The sequence below is a fragment of the Drosophila persimilis genome, unplaced genomic scaffold (genome assembly GCF_003286085.1).
Source record: "Drosophila persimilis strain 14011-0111.01,24,50 unplaced genomic scaffold, DperRS2 tig00000431-arrow-pilon, whole genome shotgun sequence".
Classification (NCBI taxonomy): domain Eukaryota; kingdom Metazoa; phylum Arthropoda; class Insecta; order Diptera; family Drosophilidae; genus Drosophila; species Drosophila persimilis.
The window spans coordinates 2,878,214-2,894,320 of record NW_020825312.1 but is presented as its reverse complement, the minus strand read 5'-3'; the positions used below and the strand labels follow the sequence as shown (position 1 = coordinate 2,894,320).

The window sequence follows — 16,107 nt, the reverse complement described above, 5'->3', positions numbered from 1 at the left end:
TTGTTTATGTTTATTATGTTTAATTAATATTGAAAATGGCTATCAGGGAAACATAATTTGTATCTAGTTATATTCATATTATCGCTGCAGAGTTCTTAAACGTTAGATAAACTTAAGTATAGGATATTATTTCTAAACCCACCTAAGCCTTCTTGGAAAAAAGCATTTTTTCCTTGGTTTCAGGTCACACTATGTTTTCATAGTGATGATTGTGTGCTGGCAGAAGATAAAGTGTCATTGAAATACTGAGTATACCTACAATCGTATTGAAATGCAGTATTCTATAGATATCGAAGGCAATTGGAGACCTCCCCCCTAAAGCTCAGAGAAATTCAGCTGCTAGTTCATATTTTGCAGGCTTTTCTTAAACAGAAAATCCAAGAGGGCATTGCCGAGTATCTGGTTACACTTTATTTCTTTTTTCCATTTTATTCAATTTTCTGTTTAATTTTTTTCGCCGGCATTTTTATGATAAAAGAGGAAAGGGCTTCTTTTAGCGGCAGTGGCGCGACTTGAGCAGTGACTTGAGTATCTCGCAGAAAAGTTTCCTAGACAACTCCTTCAGGAGGTGGAAAGAAAGTCGAGGGACTGCTGCCTGAATATCCTTTGGGCCTTGGCAGAATCAGCAAAGCGCGAAGGACCGACCACTTGTGAATACGCTTTGATGCGCGCGGCTTTGTGCGTGGGTGTGACTGCCGTTGTGCCGATGTTGTGTCTTGGGGTCTTTTGGGGCGGGGGAACAGTGGGGCCGTACCGTGCCTCTCCCTTTTCCTGCCTCTGCTGCTGGATATTTATTTATTTTGACTTGGTTTGCGTTGCTGGGAGCCTTTGCTGGCTTCAAGTATTTCGTGAGTAGCGTAAAATACGCGCGGGAAATGTAATAAAAACATTTTTTCCAGCGGCTGCAGCATCAGCCAACATCTTATTCCTTCGGCACACTGCAGCCCGACTTCTAGTGCTGCTGATGCTGCTGCTGATGCCGCTGCTGGGCTTAACTTCTGCTTTGAGCTACTGCTTCTAAAGTATCTAGAAGATATTTTTAATACATGCTCGCGACTTTCAGTGCCCCACACAGATACGCACGTTACTGCTGTTCGAGTGTACGTTCACTCACTTCGAACACTCATCCATGGCATCCATTTGATGTTGGGCTTTCGCTGGCCCTATTGGCAGCGCAGCATAATGAAAAACATTCCGGTCATATGCAAAAATATGCAATGCATTTTCGTATTTTCGTATTTTTGTCAATCTTCATGGTTTGGGTTTTGCCCAAATTACGACTACGAAAATGTTGCAGCAGGACCACAATTTTCCTTTAAATATGTATTCGAAATTTGCATATTAAGCGACTTCTCCTCGCCTGCTGCTCATTTGCATTTGCATTTGCTCCTGGCTCCTGGCTTCTGGCTTCTGCCTTCTGCCGTTTAGCAAAAGGAGTCAGAGTCGGAGTCGCAGTTGGTAACACCTTGGCCGGGGCCTGGCCTGCTCAAAAGTCAATCTTCCTCCAGCTGTAGCTACATTCATTGTCTTGAACTACGCCCCTTTGGTGTCTGGCCTGTCAATGCAGGAGGACTCCGGAGGCTGCCGGAGACAGGCGACGATGAACCCCACTGAGAACTGGGATGTCGATGCTGATGAGGTGGGAGGTGTTGCCCTGAGATTGAGGATATCCAACGTAGTTTGGCGTTCGATTCACCAGCTGCCGGATTTTGCAATTCAAATTTCGTGTTTTTGGGGGCGGGACCAGCTAGAGCAAATGTCAAAGGCAAAATACAAGTTCTATCACGGATCTCTGATTTCGAATCGAAATAGATACATCGAAAGATGAAAGTGGAACTGAATAAATTACTGATTTCGATAATAGCTTGTTACCTGACATTTCTCTGTACGTGAGTATTGAGTCGATCCCTTGCGCTTGTCCACTGCCAAAAGAATATTCAACGAGTATCTCTTAAGCTAAACTGAACGTTTTGCATCTCTTGGTATCGAAAGCTTGGGGCTTGAGTATTTTCCACAAACATATATGTATGTACTTTCCAATTACAGTACCATATGGCTTGGGTAGAGTGAGAGAATTTTTCTCATTAGACATCCGATGACCGTTCGAGAGAGCCGACACGCCTTAGTGCCACTTTCCGGCCTATTAGAAACTCATTAGTCGCCCGATTGGGGCAAGTTTGAACTCATAATGTGGTGGCAGAGTCTGTTGGCTGCTGGCAGCTCAATTGAAAGAAATTTTCAATTTAATGCCAGAGTGTGGCCTCCAAAGAATTGTTTCTCTGAGAGGGACAGTGGCAGTGGCAGTGGCAGTGGCAAGTGGATTCTGGTGCCTGGTGCCTGATGGCAGCTATGTGGCTGCCCAGGCCGGTATTCAAGTGGCCAATTATAGACCGGGCACAAGGCAAAAGCACAAAAGGCACAGAACCAATCTCAATCTGTGGCATCGAGTAGACAAATATGGACTATTGTATGCCTATGCACGTAGTGCATTCCCATCCTGTCTCCATTTGGTATTCAAAAACTGTGCGTCTGTGCGATTTTGACGCATATTTGCCAAGCACACAGCCGTATGACCATCTATACTCGAATCCCCATACGCATCCCATCGACACTCGCATTCACAGAGCAACAAATGTATCTGTGAGTATCAGAAGCAGCAGCAGCAGTAGCAGCAGGCTGAAATGCACAATTGCTTCATTTTGCAGAAGGATTTTATTAAACCCGAACCAGTAAAGTCGCAACAGAAGCAGAGTGTTCGTCGATAAAGGCAAGTGGTTGAAGCTCCGGAGTGGGAGTCCTGACAGCCGCTTCACTCCACTCCACTCCACTCCGCCTTTAGCTCCATCTCTTTTCATCTCTAGCTCCTAGGCAATCGAAGTCGATTTGCGTGTGCGTCTGTTGGCGTAGTTATGGTAAATATTCATATTTGTAGCGTGTGCGCAATGTGTTGAAATTAGCATTTATGAATTTTGTTCCAAATGTCGGGCTCGAACATAAGTTGAGCGACCGTACAGCGTACGCATGGCACGTACGGCCATGCACAACAGCTTCAACTACTCTGAATGACTTGGCCCGCTCATTTACCGCCGTTCTCCCCTCGGCTTTCTGGCTATCTGGCTTTCTGGCTTTCAGGCTTTCAGGCTTCTTCGGCTGTATTATGCGAGAGATTCCTGGTTATGGCTTTGTGGTTTTCTGGGCCAGCGGCTCACATTTAGTCATTGGCCGTCCATTTGCATTTAGATTGCGGCCCCTCCCACCCAGCCACCCAGCCACCCAGACTTATTTGAACTACTTGGTCAGGGCCAGGCCAATGAGTGACATCTGTGCAAGATGGTCCCCCTGCTGGCCGACAACTTGTGTGGCTCTTTGCGGTGACCTGCTCATGTTCGAGGGCTCTGATTTACATAATTATAAGTGAAAACTTTTGCTTCCAGTTTGCTTGCGCAGATCTGAGTTCAGTCTTAAGCAAATATATACAGATGTATGTACATACATACATTAAAAGACTAAAACAAACAACTAAAATCCTATATATATGTATGTATATTTATATATTTCATACTAGCTGACCCGGCCAACCATTTGCTGCAGTATTATTAACTATTTCTGTTGGTCCGAACGAAGTCATTTGGAAGCATCAACTGAATGCTTCCATTCAATGCGAATGGACTTCAGGAACAGGACTTTGTCGCTATGAGTCACACATACCATCTGATTCATGTTTTTCCATAGCACCAATCAGCACTTTCGAATGAGCGAGTCGAAGAAACGAAGCGGATGTAAATGCTCGATATACTTGTTGACATTTTCTCAGCACAGTTCCAAACAGAACAAAAATTCATGTTCGGTAACCTACTTGGTAGCAGAAAACCCTATCGTATTTGGTTTTGGTGTAACACCAAAAGCATTTGCCATATTTCACACAGAATTGATCTTTAAAGTACTTCTCCATTCTCTGTTTATATGGCTCAACAACAACTGCATACATGATATACTTCGTTCACACGAGTCCAATTCCCACAGGATCTGGGCATTGTTTTTGGCATTTTCCACCCAAAAATGATTTCACTTTGATGGCAATTGCTCAAACACTTTTGCCTTTCTGGTCTTTTGTCAACACACACGCCCTAAGTAAATAAAAATAATGGCACATTTATTTTCCCGATTTATATTGCACATTTGCTCAGTGCGGTTTTTCTCCTCATTGTGGGTGTCCTTTATGGGAAAACAAAATTGCCATTTGATTTTATTGTTTACATAAAGTGATGGCGAATTGTATTACCAGCTGGAAATATCGCATAAAAATGCAACTTTTGTCAACGATTTGTTAAACTGATTCGATTTTAAAGGCCTTTCCTCGGCTGCCTCTGCCATAATAATCATTCTTCGTTTTGGAGCATATTTTGGGGCGCCTCAAATTGGTATTGTATTTGCACATAATGCTGGACTAATAATTTTACAATCAGTGGAGTATAATGTTAATTTTGAGGAGTAAGTATTTTGTATTCTATGAAAACTTGAAAATTACAGTATAGATAGAGCCCAATCCTCGTATTTGATATTCCGAACTTAAAACCACTTTATAAGATGGGAATCCTTCAGCTGTAACGGAATCGTATGGAACATCCACATATGTATGCTTATGCAGACACGGAATACTTCCGGAGTGGAATTTCCACATGTTTTTTTGCCAGTGAGCATTTGAATACAGCCACCGCCCACCGCCCACTGCCCACTGCCGTAACGGTAATTAATTACGTAATTTACACATTTACGAGCGGAAAAAGATCATTGAACACAAACGACGCGTCGTTACCACGTGCTCGGTGGCGTCGCTCGAATGTGGCGCCAAGAGCTGCTCTCAAGTGCGGAAGGACATTGGGCAAACAAGGACTCGCGACGCTTTTTCTCGCATTCGCCGTGCTGTTTTTTGTTTTTTCTTTTTTTTTGCAGAGCCGCTCCGTGCACTTGTTTGGCCTTGTCCGCGTTTGATTAATGATGCGGACTCGGATCTCTTTTTTACGTGCCCTGTTAATGCGTGTATCGAAAACGACTTACATGCTCTATCATGCTCATATCATCGGGCAGAGAGGGTGGACGACTACTCGTCTGCAGATTCCTCGAGGGCTGCACTCGGTGGTGGTTCGTTCTACTTTTATGGTGGTGAGGCCAGGCCGGGACGGGCCGGGCCGGGCCCTTTGTTTGACTATTTTTACTTCTACCCCCATCCCCTCCTAGAATCATCGGCACGGCCAGACACGGAGCCGTATCGGTGTCGCGATTGGGGTATAATCTGGTTAGCGGCGCTGATGAGGACAACAGCCGTAGTCCGGAGACGGTGACGGTGACGTTTAAGCACAATTGCTGTGGCTAATGTGACACATATTGTGACAAATTGCATAAAGTTGCGCTGGGTGGAAGTCTGTGGGTGGGGGCGGAGATGTGGCTGGGGCTGGGGCTGGGACTGGGGCACTTTGGAGGGGTTGGAACATGGACGGGCTGTGTAAACACGTGTTGCAGTTCCCCGAAAATCAATTCGAGGACTAATTGTTTGATGGTTTCCGATTTAAGTTCTTACGTTTATGCTTGCTGTGAACAATCTTAAAGGATCACCAATCAGGGATATCGCAGAGATACCATAGCTGGGAATCAGAACCAAAAAAGAGAGAGAAATGATTAGCCCAGCTTAGGTGCTACTTATAAGAATCGTATGGAAGCTCGGCAGTGATTGGCAATGCAAAGATTTTGTATCTCCGGTGCCTCTGAGAGTCAGAGATAGATCGGTTCGGTTCGGTGCATTGGTGCTCATCCCTCAGCCTCCGTGCTAGTGTCTCAGTGCCTGGGATTTACTGAAACTTAACATAGACCCTACCGTTTTACTCCGCCAAACATTCGAAAATGCCATTTTAAAAGCCAAATCGGATACCAAGGCTATCTGGGAGCTTTGGCTGCCGCTTTCCCCACCACGGAAACGAATGACAAAGAGTGTCACACAAAGGACGATTGCGACACTGTCATGTCGATGTTGTCAACAGGGCCGTCAGCAAGAGGGCCGGGCAGGGGCTGGCCAGGAGCAGGAGCAAGGCCCTCTGAACTATGCATGACGAATCGGCATTTTACGCCCGTACAGCCGATTGCACCCCGCTTCGGGGTGACTGTGACTGCTGTGTCAAATGCTTTGTTCCTCCTGTCAACCGAGCGGAACTAATTTCCGGGCTGCACCTGCAGGACCACCGAACGGTCCGCAACCTTGCGCCGGGTGGCTGCGTGGCTCCGTGGCTCCGTGGGGTGGTTGCGCAAGTGCTGCAAGTGGCATCGTTGGCGGTGGCCATCGTTGGGGTGCTGTGCTGCGTAAGAGGCTGCGCTGTGTGGGTTCAATTGCTAGCACATTAACATTCGTTTATTTTACAAGGTCTAATTTTGATTTGGGCTTAAAATTGGGGGGCCTTAGGGATGGACTAGTGCTCGAGGGCCTCCTTGACACCGCACTCGCCGTAGGCACCCAACTCCTCGGGCCGGAAGTAGGAGCTCTGCATGCTGTAGAGTCGGTCGATCGGGTTGATCATGGGCGTCTGCGTGAAGGGCCCCATCAGCTGCTGGAAAGTGGCGTAGCTCAGACCCAGAATGGTGTTCAGGATGGGCTCGTTGTTCTTGTTACAGTTTTCTGTGGATAGGCCATCCGGGAAGGGGTTATCTTCAGGCAGTTCGGGGACGGCGGTGCTATCTGTGGTACTTACCCTTGTTGGTTTCCATGCAGTTGAAGGGCACTTGCTCCTGCTCCTCCTTGATGCAGCGCATCCTGGATAATCCCTCGGAGGCATTTGAATACGGCGACTCCATCTGCGACTCGCTGTCGCTGTGCGCCTCGTCCTTGATTTTGGTAGCCAGACTGCTGTCGTGGGACTCTTGTGAGTCCTGGGAGTCGCTGGCTCCTTTGCTGGGCGGCTCCTGCTTGGCTTTCTTCTGTATCTTCTTGACCTTGGCCCGTTGGTTCTGAAACCACACCTAATCAAGGGAAAAGTATGCAGTTTTCAAGAATAACAAGTTCTGATGTTTGTTACCTGCACAATCCTTAGGCTTAAACCAGTCTCCTTGGCCAGATTCTCTCTCACTTTGCGACAGGGCTTGGGCGACACCTCGAAAGAGGCCTTGAATGAGCGTCTCTGCTGGGTGTTGAGGATCGTCCGTGGTCGCTTGGGGCCGCGCCGTCCATCCAATTTGGGCGGAAAGAGGTCGTCGCCATAGTAATCTGAACACAGAATGGGCCAGGTCAGCGATTTGAATGCCGTCGAAGACGTCGTGGACTTACCATAGCCCTGCAGCATCTCCACCTCCTTCTCATAGTCGAAGCGGCAGAAGAGTTGTCCCTGCTTCACCACATACTGCTCGCCTTTCTTCAGCAGGGCCCCGCACACCACACAGGCAAAGCACTTCAGATGGAAGACGTTCTCGTGGCACCGCATCACCAGCTCATCGGCGGCGACCTTATGGCCACAGCCCAGGCAACGATTGCGGATGTAGAGTCTGCGTGGAATGGAAACATTGCAGGGGTCAAATGGTTCTCCGGCACCTGGCATACCCACTCACCTCTCGTAGTCGATGCGGCAGTAGAGCTTGCCCTCCCGAGCGTAGCACGAGTGCACCAGGTGGAGGGAGCAGGCGGTGCACTTGAGGCAGCCCTCATGGAAGGAGTTATCCACCACGCGCATGATGTAGCGATCAGAAATTGGCCGGCAGCAGTGGGCACAGTTGTTCATCGGGGGTCCAATGCAACCTCCGGCCCCCATGTCCCCTCCTATACCCGTGTGCTGTTGCAGCAGTTGAGGCGCTTGCGGTGTGTTTGATGCAGATGGAGGTGCGGGTGCCGTGAAGCCGTCCATCCCATTTAGACTGCACTCCCCCAAGGTAATGCGGTTACAGAGTTGGGGCGGACCCGGACCCGGGCCCGGACCAGGACCGGGACCCGGACCCATGCCCATGCCCATGTCCAGGCCCATCGTTTGTGGATGCTGTGCGTGGCCATTGTTTATGGCGCTGTTGCTGTTGTGGTTGTTGCAACTTCCGTTGACATTTCTGCTGACTGACGCCATTTTGTCATTGTGGGCTGCTGCTCCGGCTTTGCCACTTGTAGTGGCTGTTGCTGCTGTCATACCTCTTCCTGTTGCCGTTGCCGTTGCCACTGCCGCCGCTCCCGCTCCCGCTCCCGCCGCTGCTGCTGGTGTTGTTAACATGCGTTCATTTCCGTTCAACAGCAGTTGATTGAGCCCCCCAGCCTGTGGCTGCCCCGCTCCTGAACAGGGTCCGGATCCTGCTCCCGCTCCTGCCCCAGCTCCTGTTCCTGGTCCTAGTAGATGTTGCTGTTGACATTTTATGTCCATTGGAACTATTTTGGTTTTGTGGTCGTGTCGTGGGGCAGCCCCCAACATGCAAATGAGAAACATTTCAGATATTTTTTTTATTTTCCCTTTGGCATGCACATTGCGGCTGCGAGAGGAGTGTCCGAGTAAGAGTACGAGTACGAGTACGAGTAGGAGTGAGTGTTTGTGTATGAGTGCGTACTTATACATGGGTTGGTGTGTGCAGCTTTTTGCGCCTGTGTGGGCCTCAAATTTACAACTGCGGTCGGTTGGCCGTGGCAAAAACTATGCCCCAAACAACAGGATTTGTATTTGCGGTTCGACTCGACTCGCTTCGCTCCGATCCATCCAGTGTCCATCTGCCGTCCAGAACGTAGCCACCGCCTCCCACTGCGATAGCCCACTACGAGTGCCACTGTTCATCGGAGTTGTGTGACCATTTGCCAACCATTTCGAGTTGTAGTAAATTTGTGGTTTTGCAATTATTGAAATGACTTTTCCAGCAGCGAATGTGTGGCCCCTCCCCCCCCCATGTCCCCCCGTCTGGTTGCACTCGAAATACTTCCCATCCGCCAGCTATGGCTTTTATGCAAAACGAAAAAAGGAAAAGCCCGCGTAGCCTCTGCGTATACGTAATGGATTTGTGTGTGTGCGTGTGTGTGCGCGCGATTGTTCGGAATGGCGGCAAAAAATTACTGTACATTTGCGGTGCTCGTTGTGCTCGGCCTTTTGTTCCGTGTTGTCTCAATTTATGGCAAATTGCTGAAATTTCACCGTAATTTGTTTCCCAGCATTTACGTGTGTGTGTGTGTGTGTCGCCTTTTTTCAGTGTTATTGTTGCATGCCCCCTTACGCGTGGCCCCCTCCCGTCAATGTGGGTTTGTCATTCCGCATTTTGAATGAATGATTTAAATGTGTGCATAATTTCATTAAATTTTTGAAACATTATGTTTATCTGGTATGCAAATTTATGCCACGAATATGCAGAGAATTTTAAAGTTATTCTGCCGCCATTTACATGCATTTTTTGATACGACTGAAACACGCCTCTACTGTTAGCTCACGGGCAAGTCCACTGAGTTATTTCCGGGATGGGTATTACATAAGCAAAATATCAGAACTCCTCTAGTACTATATTCCCTGGAACTTATCTGAATCGTCGCTGCCTTAATTAGATGTTACTTCATTCAAGTTAAGTTTTATTCTGTTTGGAATTTGGTGACAACATTCAAAAGACAAGCCATAAACGATTATGCCATTAGGCTGTTGGTGGTTAAAAAATGATTAATATTAATATTAATTACACTCTCCGACAATCATTTTGTACTTAGCGCGAGACAAAAGTTAGGCTGTAGACCTGGATGGGTAGATCATTTCCCTTATTTCTTAGTGTATTATAAAATTTAGTAAATAATTTCTACCTCTGACATTCTTTGGACAATTTTGATTTTGAGTAACTAAATTTTCTTTAAAATTAATGCGACTAAAGAGCTAAAGTCTAAAAATAGGACCATAAAAACAAAATTCTTTCTAAATCCAAAAGTTGATGAAACAAAATGGTAGAAAAGGTTAAATTTGGGTGGCTATATCTTCAGGTATTTCCGCTCTATCGACACGAATCAAAAATCTTGTGATAGTTATCTTTTAAATGTATTTATTTTTGTGGATATTTGGCCAGCAGATGCCGAATAAATATAATAGAAATGCTCAATAACAACAAACCGCTGTTTTGGAATTTTTCAAAAAGATTTTGGGGGTATATTGGGAAGTCCAACTATGAGAGACTGATCCACCCATCGAGGCCTACAACTTAGTTTTTGTCTCGTGGAAAGTACAAAATCAAAATCTTTCATTTGGTCGCACAGCGATATTAATTTCCTTAAATATACCTACCTATAATCAGGGCAGTGCATTGAAAAAAAAGTATTTTAGTGGAGTATTTTAATACCGATTTTCTAAATGTAAAATTGATGTATGTATAGTTCCAACACTTAGTGGTTTTATAAGAATACAAATTAAGAGATCTTTGATTGGATCATATTATTCTTCTTTATAAATAAGGACATAGAACAAGAGTAAATGAGTCGGGAACACTCTAACAGATTAAATGAATACATTTTGAGTGCAGTCAGTGATTTCCTCTGTCCTTCCATCAAGTAGTTGATTTTGGAAAATATCGGATGATCAGATCAAAGTCGATTTCTGTCACTCTCCAGAGGAGTTACTTCAAAGAATAGAGGACTGCCCATTCAACTGTCAATGGCAACAGCCACCTCCTGCAGTCTGTCACCCGTTTCCCTTGCTTTGATTAACTTTAGACACTTTGTAGAATGGGTGCTCCAAAGGACTGCAGCGGACTAAGCCGCTCAGCGGCCACACCTGTTACACTTTTGTCCGCTCTGTGATGCCGATGCCCTTTGACGGATCAAAATATATTCCGACATGTTTGCCGGACATGGCTGTGCATGGCCTCCGCGGATTGGGATTTGGGACGACAAGTGCAAATCCGACATTGATAGGTCTACCCCCCGCTCTAATTAGATTCTAATGTGCACTGAGAACTAAGGGGCGGACAGGGGAACGGCGAGCAGCCACCCCGCGATGCTTATAACTAAATTATAAATGAATTTCATTGAATCGGGGAGTAGTGTGCGGGGCTAACCGGGGCATTTAAATGAATCAACAACAGGGCTACGCTACCCACCCTTAGGAGGCATCATACAGAAAATATGCTTTGGCTTAGCCCGAAACGGAGCCCGAGTTCCGGGTGCGGAACGGGGACGGGGACTTGCGATGTCGGTTAAGGCGGCTGGCGGCTGGCGGCTGGCGGCATATGTTGGCAGTCGACAGACAGCAGCCCGCGAGCGGAAACCCTTGCCAGGAAGCTGTGTGTCGCCGCTGCCGCTGCTACAGCCCCAGCCTTGCCACAGCCTCTGCCACAGCCTCTGCTTCAGCCTCAGCCTCAGCCTCAGCCGTTTGTCAGTCGCTGCCTCGCATTGCCGGGGACTGACAGCGTTTTATTTAATCGGATTTGGGCACACAATGAAATTACGGATCCGTTTTGTTGTGCCAGCAATCGCAGCGTAAATGCTTTGTTTTGGCCTAATCTCTGACAGAAGTCAAATTTGCTTTGCACTGGAAAATATGTTGAAATTTTCTCTGGCTTTTCGCCAGTTGGATTTGAGCACTTGATGTTCAACTTGTGGGTGTCACTGCGAATGGGAGGCTCAGTGTATAGGGATGTTTGTCGGCATGTGTGATATTTTAGTGTCGGATAAGGAGTCGACAATTCCTGTGCTCCTAAGGTTTAAGGCCAATGTCTATGCTAAAACTACTAGAAACTTTCGTTGGTTCAAAGTTTAAGCTCGAATATACTTTAAACAAAAGAAGGGATTACTTTTTGCAATAGATTCGTAATGGATTTCTTACTCGGAGATTGTGTTTAAGTGGTTTGTTTTGAATACTGAACATGAATAGGAATGCGTCTGATGTACTCAAATAAATCTTATGGAAGAATAAATATTCTTTGTCCTTGTGAATTCGGGATTCAGTATAACTGAAGACTGCAATTTTGAAGGGACGTTTCACGTATTAGATATGTGGGTGCTCTTGTTTTCCTCGATGATGTTCGCTGAGAGGTAAAAATGCCGTCGGAAAATACAAGTCTTGGAAAGCCGTCGGCTTTTGGGCTTCGGTCAGGAATCACTTCTTCGAGTCGAGTCGAGTCGATTGATACTTACACATGCCAATCTGCATTGGGTGCTGCTCATCGATCATTGTGTTTTCGTTTAGTTTGGAAAATTCAAAGTCACAATTACTGGCAGTTACATAATTTTCGCAAAGTTCTCGGATGGGCATGGGATGATTTTGGCAGCAGGAACTTCCTTTGTTTACTGGCACATTTTGCGAAGTTTTAGTGTTTGGAAAAAAAAATTAGATTGTCGCTAATAATTCGATTGGGAACTTTGTAGCGGCTTGCGTCGAGGTTCTCTGACCTGGCCCTGTTACGAAACGCGATGCTTGAATGATTACGGACCTCTGATGTTAATGAAATTTGTTAAAAATCATCTGCTCTTCTTGGCAGATGCACGGGCCGATGCTGCCGATGCCACTGCCGATGCCAGTGCCGCTGTCGAGGTAGGAAATTCTCTCCAAGCTGGAGGAGAAATGGCCACTGGGTACGCCATTTTAGATGGTATGACTATGGGGGTGTATCTATGTGAATGGGAAAGCATTTCCTGAGCTCCAACCCCTGCAGGTTGAGAGCGAGAGAGACGCTGCCATTCGCCTTCCCCAGCTTCGGGGGCGCATGCGTTGACCTTGCCTCAGTCTCCGCCGCAGATTTGGGGCGCTTCTGACTTGTTTTGCCTTTGTTTTTTGCACTTTTGACTTTTGTCTCTGTTGTTGGCGGGGCAGCTTTTATTTGTTTTGTTGCACGTAGTTTGTATTGACAAAAGGATGTTTGGCTCGGCGATTTCTTGCTTGCTTTGTCGCCTCGGCCTCGTCCTCGGCCTCGGTCTCTGTCTCTGGCTCTCTCTCCGCCACGGCAACAGCATCCCCAAAGACTTTCCTCGAGCACTGGAAATCTATGGCCGGAATGTTGTTTTTTCGTGTGCAGGCCACGATTTTGTTCTCTTTTTTTTTCCGCACTGGCTTGTACATTTTAAATTTATTGATTTTCGATGCCTTACGGTCGGAATCAAATTAAAGTTATCTCCCCAATGTCGCAGCTTTAATTGGCGTCTCGGACCTCGTGTCCTGTGTCCTGTGTCCCGTGTCCTGTGTCCTGTGTCCGTGCCTGCCCCTCCCAGTGGGTCGTGTTAATGACAGATACTCGCACTCGGCACACACCGGCGGCTCTTTAAACTTTTGGCCAAATGAATTTCGGTCTATTAAACGAGCGCGCCAAACTTTAATGTCTAAGCACTTGCCGGCTGACTGCATGTCTAGCTGCGAGATGAGGACCTGTCTGGTCGGGGCGTTTGGGCGCTTGGGCGCTTGGGCTGTCGGCTGGTTCCTTGGTTGGCTTCTGAACTGGCTTCTGGGTTGGCTGCGTTGGTGTTTTCCGGAGAAAATTCCCCAGAAAGTTTCGTAAGCGCGAACGTGTTACTCACAATTAGCGCGGGAGGACCATTTAGCTGCCAGCTCCTGTTTCCTCGTTTTCTCTCCGCCCTGGTGTTGCGTGTTGCCTGGTTCCTGATAATGATAATGATAATAATTATGTGCGGCTATCATTGTAATTCATAATCGATGCACGAAGCACGAGTACAGGGTGTTGAAGGAGTTCGTAGGGAGCTTAAGAGAACTATAAGTATTTGTAGACGGATCTCTCAATGGTTTAGGCGTTCACAATTCTTCGAGCTTGGAGTCCTATCTTTTAAGATAAAGGTTCGACAAAACATTGATCTTTGTTAACCTTCATTTGTAGTTGAATATTTAGAAGCTGCCTGGCCTTGGTTCTAGGGCACAGCGGGCTATTCTAGAACACTAGACATTTCTCTTGTGCCTTAAGTAATAGGATTAAGGACCATGCATGGATGTTTGATGTTTCTCGGGCCATTGTAACTCAATCTATTTAAAGGTTGTTGATTGTTGGACAGTCTTTTGTTGGCACACTTTCATTTACCCCGTCATAGATATCGTGAATTCCCAAATGGAGCCCCAGTCGACATGGCAACACCATCGCCCCCGTTCCGCTCGCCTCATCTGACAACCCGCAGGCGTCCCGAAACTTTTGCCACTTTGTCTACGCGGAGCCTAGACATGCCACTCGGCGAGTCCTCTCGAGTGGTGCCGGGCGGGGACTTAGAGGGAGGGAGCTCCCTGCTGCCACTTACTGATGTCATCGTCGCGTCTGTCAGGCTTGACTTCTACTTGGATGCCGCTGTACACTTGCACTTGCACTTGCCCCATGTTGCTGCCACTGTGCTGCCAGCGCTCGCGCTAATGACTAAGATTAATTTGGGTCAGTGTGCTGCCCCCCAACACGTGGAGAGAAGGGATTGGTCGTGGCACGTCGTGGGGCACAGAGCACAGAGGTCCACAAACTACATCCACATATAGGAATTATGCGCGTGCCTCTCGTATGAATGAATGCAGATGCAGCCTCCCAACGGGCGCGTCTGTGTGGGAGTGTGAATGAATGAATGAATGGCAGCGCATTGGGGTGGGACGGGCCAGGGCGGGCAGTGCGGCAGGCTGCGGGGCAGGCAGGGGAATTTGAAATTGTTGGGGGTTAATTAAACACGACATGTGTGGCATTGCATGCATTTGTGCAGCGACAGAGCCACTGCGACCCGCCGAGTGCCGCACGCGCCTCCCGCAAGTGTGAATAGGGGGCCGAGGCGCTAATCAATGCGCCATAATAGACAAATATACCCTTGCCTCCACGACGAGTTCATTATGTATGAAACGGCCGAGTGTCGATGCGTTTATGGAGTTCCATTCCACTGGCAGTGGCAGTGGCAGTTGTAGTTGTAGTTGCAGTTGCAGTTGCAAGTGCTTGGCCCCAGATAATGCCGATGGTGGGATTTTCGAGAACAAAACTCCTTATTATTTTGATTGGAGATATTTTCTATATATTGCAGCGTAAAATGTTATATGCAGGGTGACTCCTATACAAAATCCAATATTCTCAGACTTGCAGCCGCTCCGAATTCTATTGTGAAATGAATTCACATAGCTATCACTTCCACTTCCACTAATATTGAAAGCTTTTAAGCGGTGTAAACCAATATCGTTCTTTTTAGTTCACTAACAAATTTAGGAGCTAATCGTAGGATTCAGCAATGCACTGTAGCTCGGTTCAAGCCAACTGGAAGAGTTGAAATATCCTACAAAGGAGGGAAAATTCTGGGATGGTAAAGACGTCGCCGAGCGTAAGTAGAAAAGGTCCAGATATCCCCAATATAAGCCGTACGACCATTAAAAACGTAATTCAAAATCAGCTTTGGATCAATGACTGTAGGTTCCATTAAGGGTCAAAGAAGATATTTGACACTGAAGTTGTTCCTGCTGCGAAAATATCACGGATCAGAATATGATCAGAATCTCAAAAGATATATTCTTGGACGTTGACATGCAATGACTGCATCTTTCAAGAGGCGATGCAGTTACTGCACCGTCAAGTGGCCCGTGTGAAACCAGCAGAAGGCTGTTACGCGCGGATCCCAGGCAAAACGCAGCCCTCCTCCCGCCCAACCGACCGAGGGGCGCTGCCGCATGACGCACGGTGCGTAGCCGAACCGAACGCGAACATGCAAGAAAGATAGCTATTAGACTAACATTCGAGGAAAATTAGCACTAAACTTACTAAGAAACTAAGCATGCAATCAAAATAAAAATCCCACTACAATTACTAATTACTAGAAAGGTGTGTAAGGATTAGTAATTTAATAAGAGGAAGAGAATTAGTGGTGGATATAATATGGTAGAGGGAATTATAATCCGAGCATAAGACCCTAAACGGTTCATGCAAGGAATAATTCGATCTACAAAGTGGAAGGAACAACAGTATAAAATTTCTAGTCAGTCTAATAGGAATCGTGAAGTTTATGCGGCTCAACAGATCAGGGCTGTCTATGTCACCCCTGATCAAGTTGTGCATAAATATCACACCAAGCATTTTTCTACGGTTAACTAAGGATGGGAGGTTTACTAATAGTAGTCTACTAGAGTAATATGGGAGTCTTACACCCGCATCCCAGTTAAGGCCCCGCAGAGCAGAGAATCATGGTAAACATTCCAGCTA

General features: G+C 46.8%; 1 protein-coding gene across 1 annotated transcript; it reads right to left on the bottom strand.

The window, feature by feature from the left end:
* Nucleotides 1–6,403: 6,403 nt before the first annotated feature.
* Nucleotides 6,404–12,248, bottom strand: LOC6596083 (LIM homeobox transcription factor 1-beta). The gene is made up of 7 exons (XM_026989787.1): nucleotides 12,098–12,248; nucleotides 8,153–8,383; nucleotides 7,588–8,104; nucleotides 7,310–7,524; nucleotides 7,062–7,249; nucleotides 6,738–7,005; nucleotides 6,404–6,664 (listed from the first exon to the last, which is right to left on the bottom strand). The coding sequence occupies exons 1-7, from the start codon at nucleotides 12,213–12,215 to the stop codon at nucleotides 6,459–6,461; spliced, it is 1,743 nt and encodes a 580-aa protein (XP_026845588.1). The 5' UTR covers nucleotides 12,216–12,248; the 3' UTR covers nucleotides 6,404–6,458.
* Nucleotides 12,249–16,107: the final 3,859 nt, after the last annotated feature.

Coding starts and splice junctions, on each gene's coding strand:
- LOC6596083 (XM_026989787.1), bottom strand. CDS start 12,215: ATGCCCATCCGAGAACTTTGCGAAAATTATGTAACTGCCAGTAATTGT. Junction 8,105..8,152: donor GGCAACGGCAACAGGAAGAG/GTATGACAGCAG, acceptor CCGGAGCAGCAG/CCCACAATGACAAAATGGCG. Junction 7,006..7,061: donor TAAGCCTAAGGATTGTGCAG/GTAACAAACATC, acceptor TCCCTTGATTAG/GTGTGGTTTCAGAACCAACG.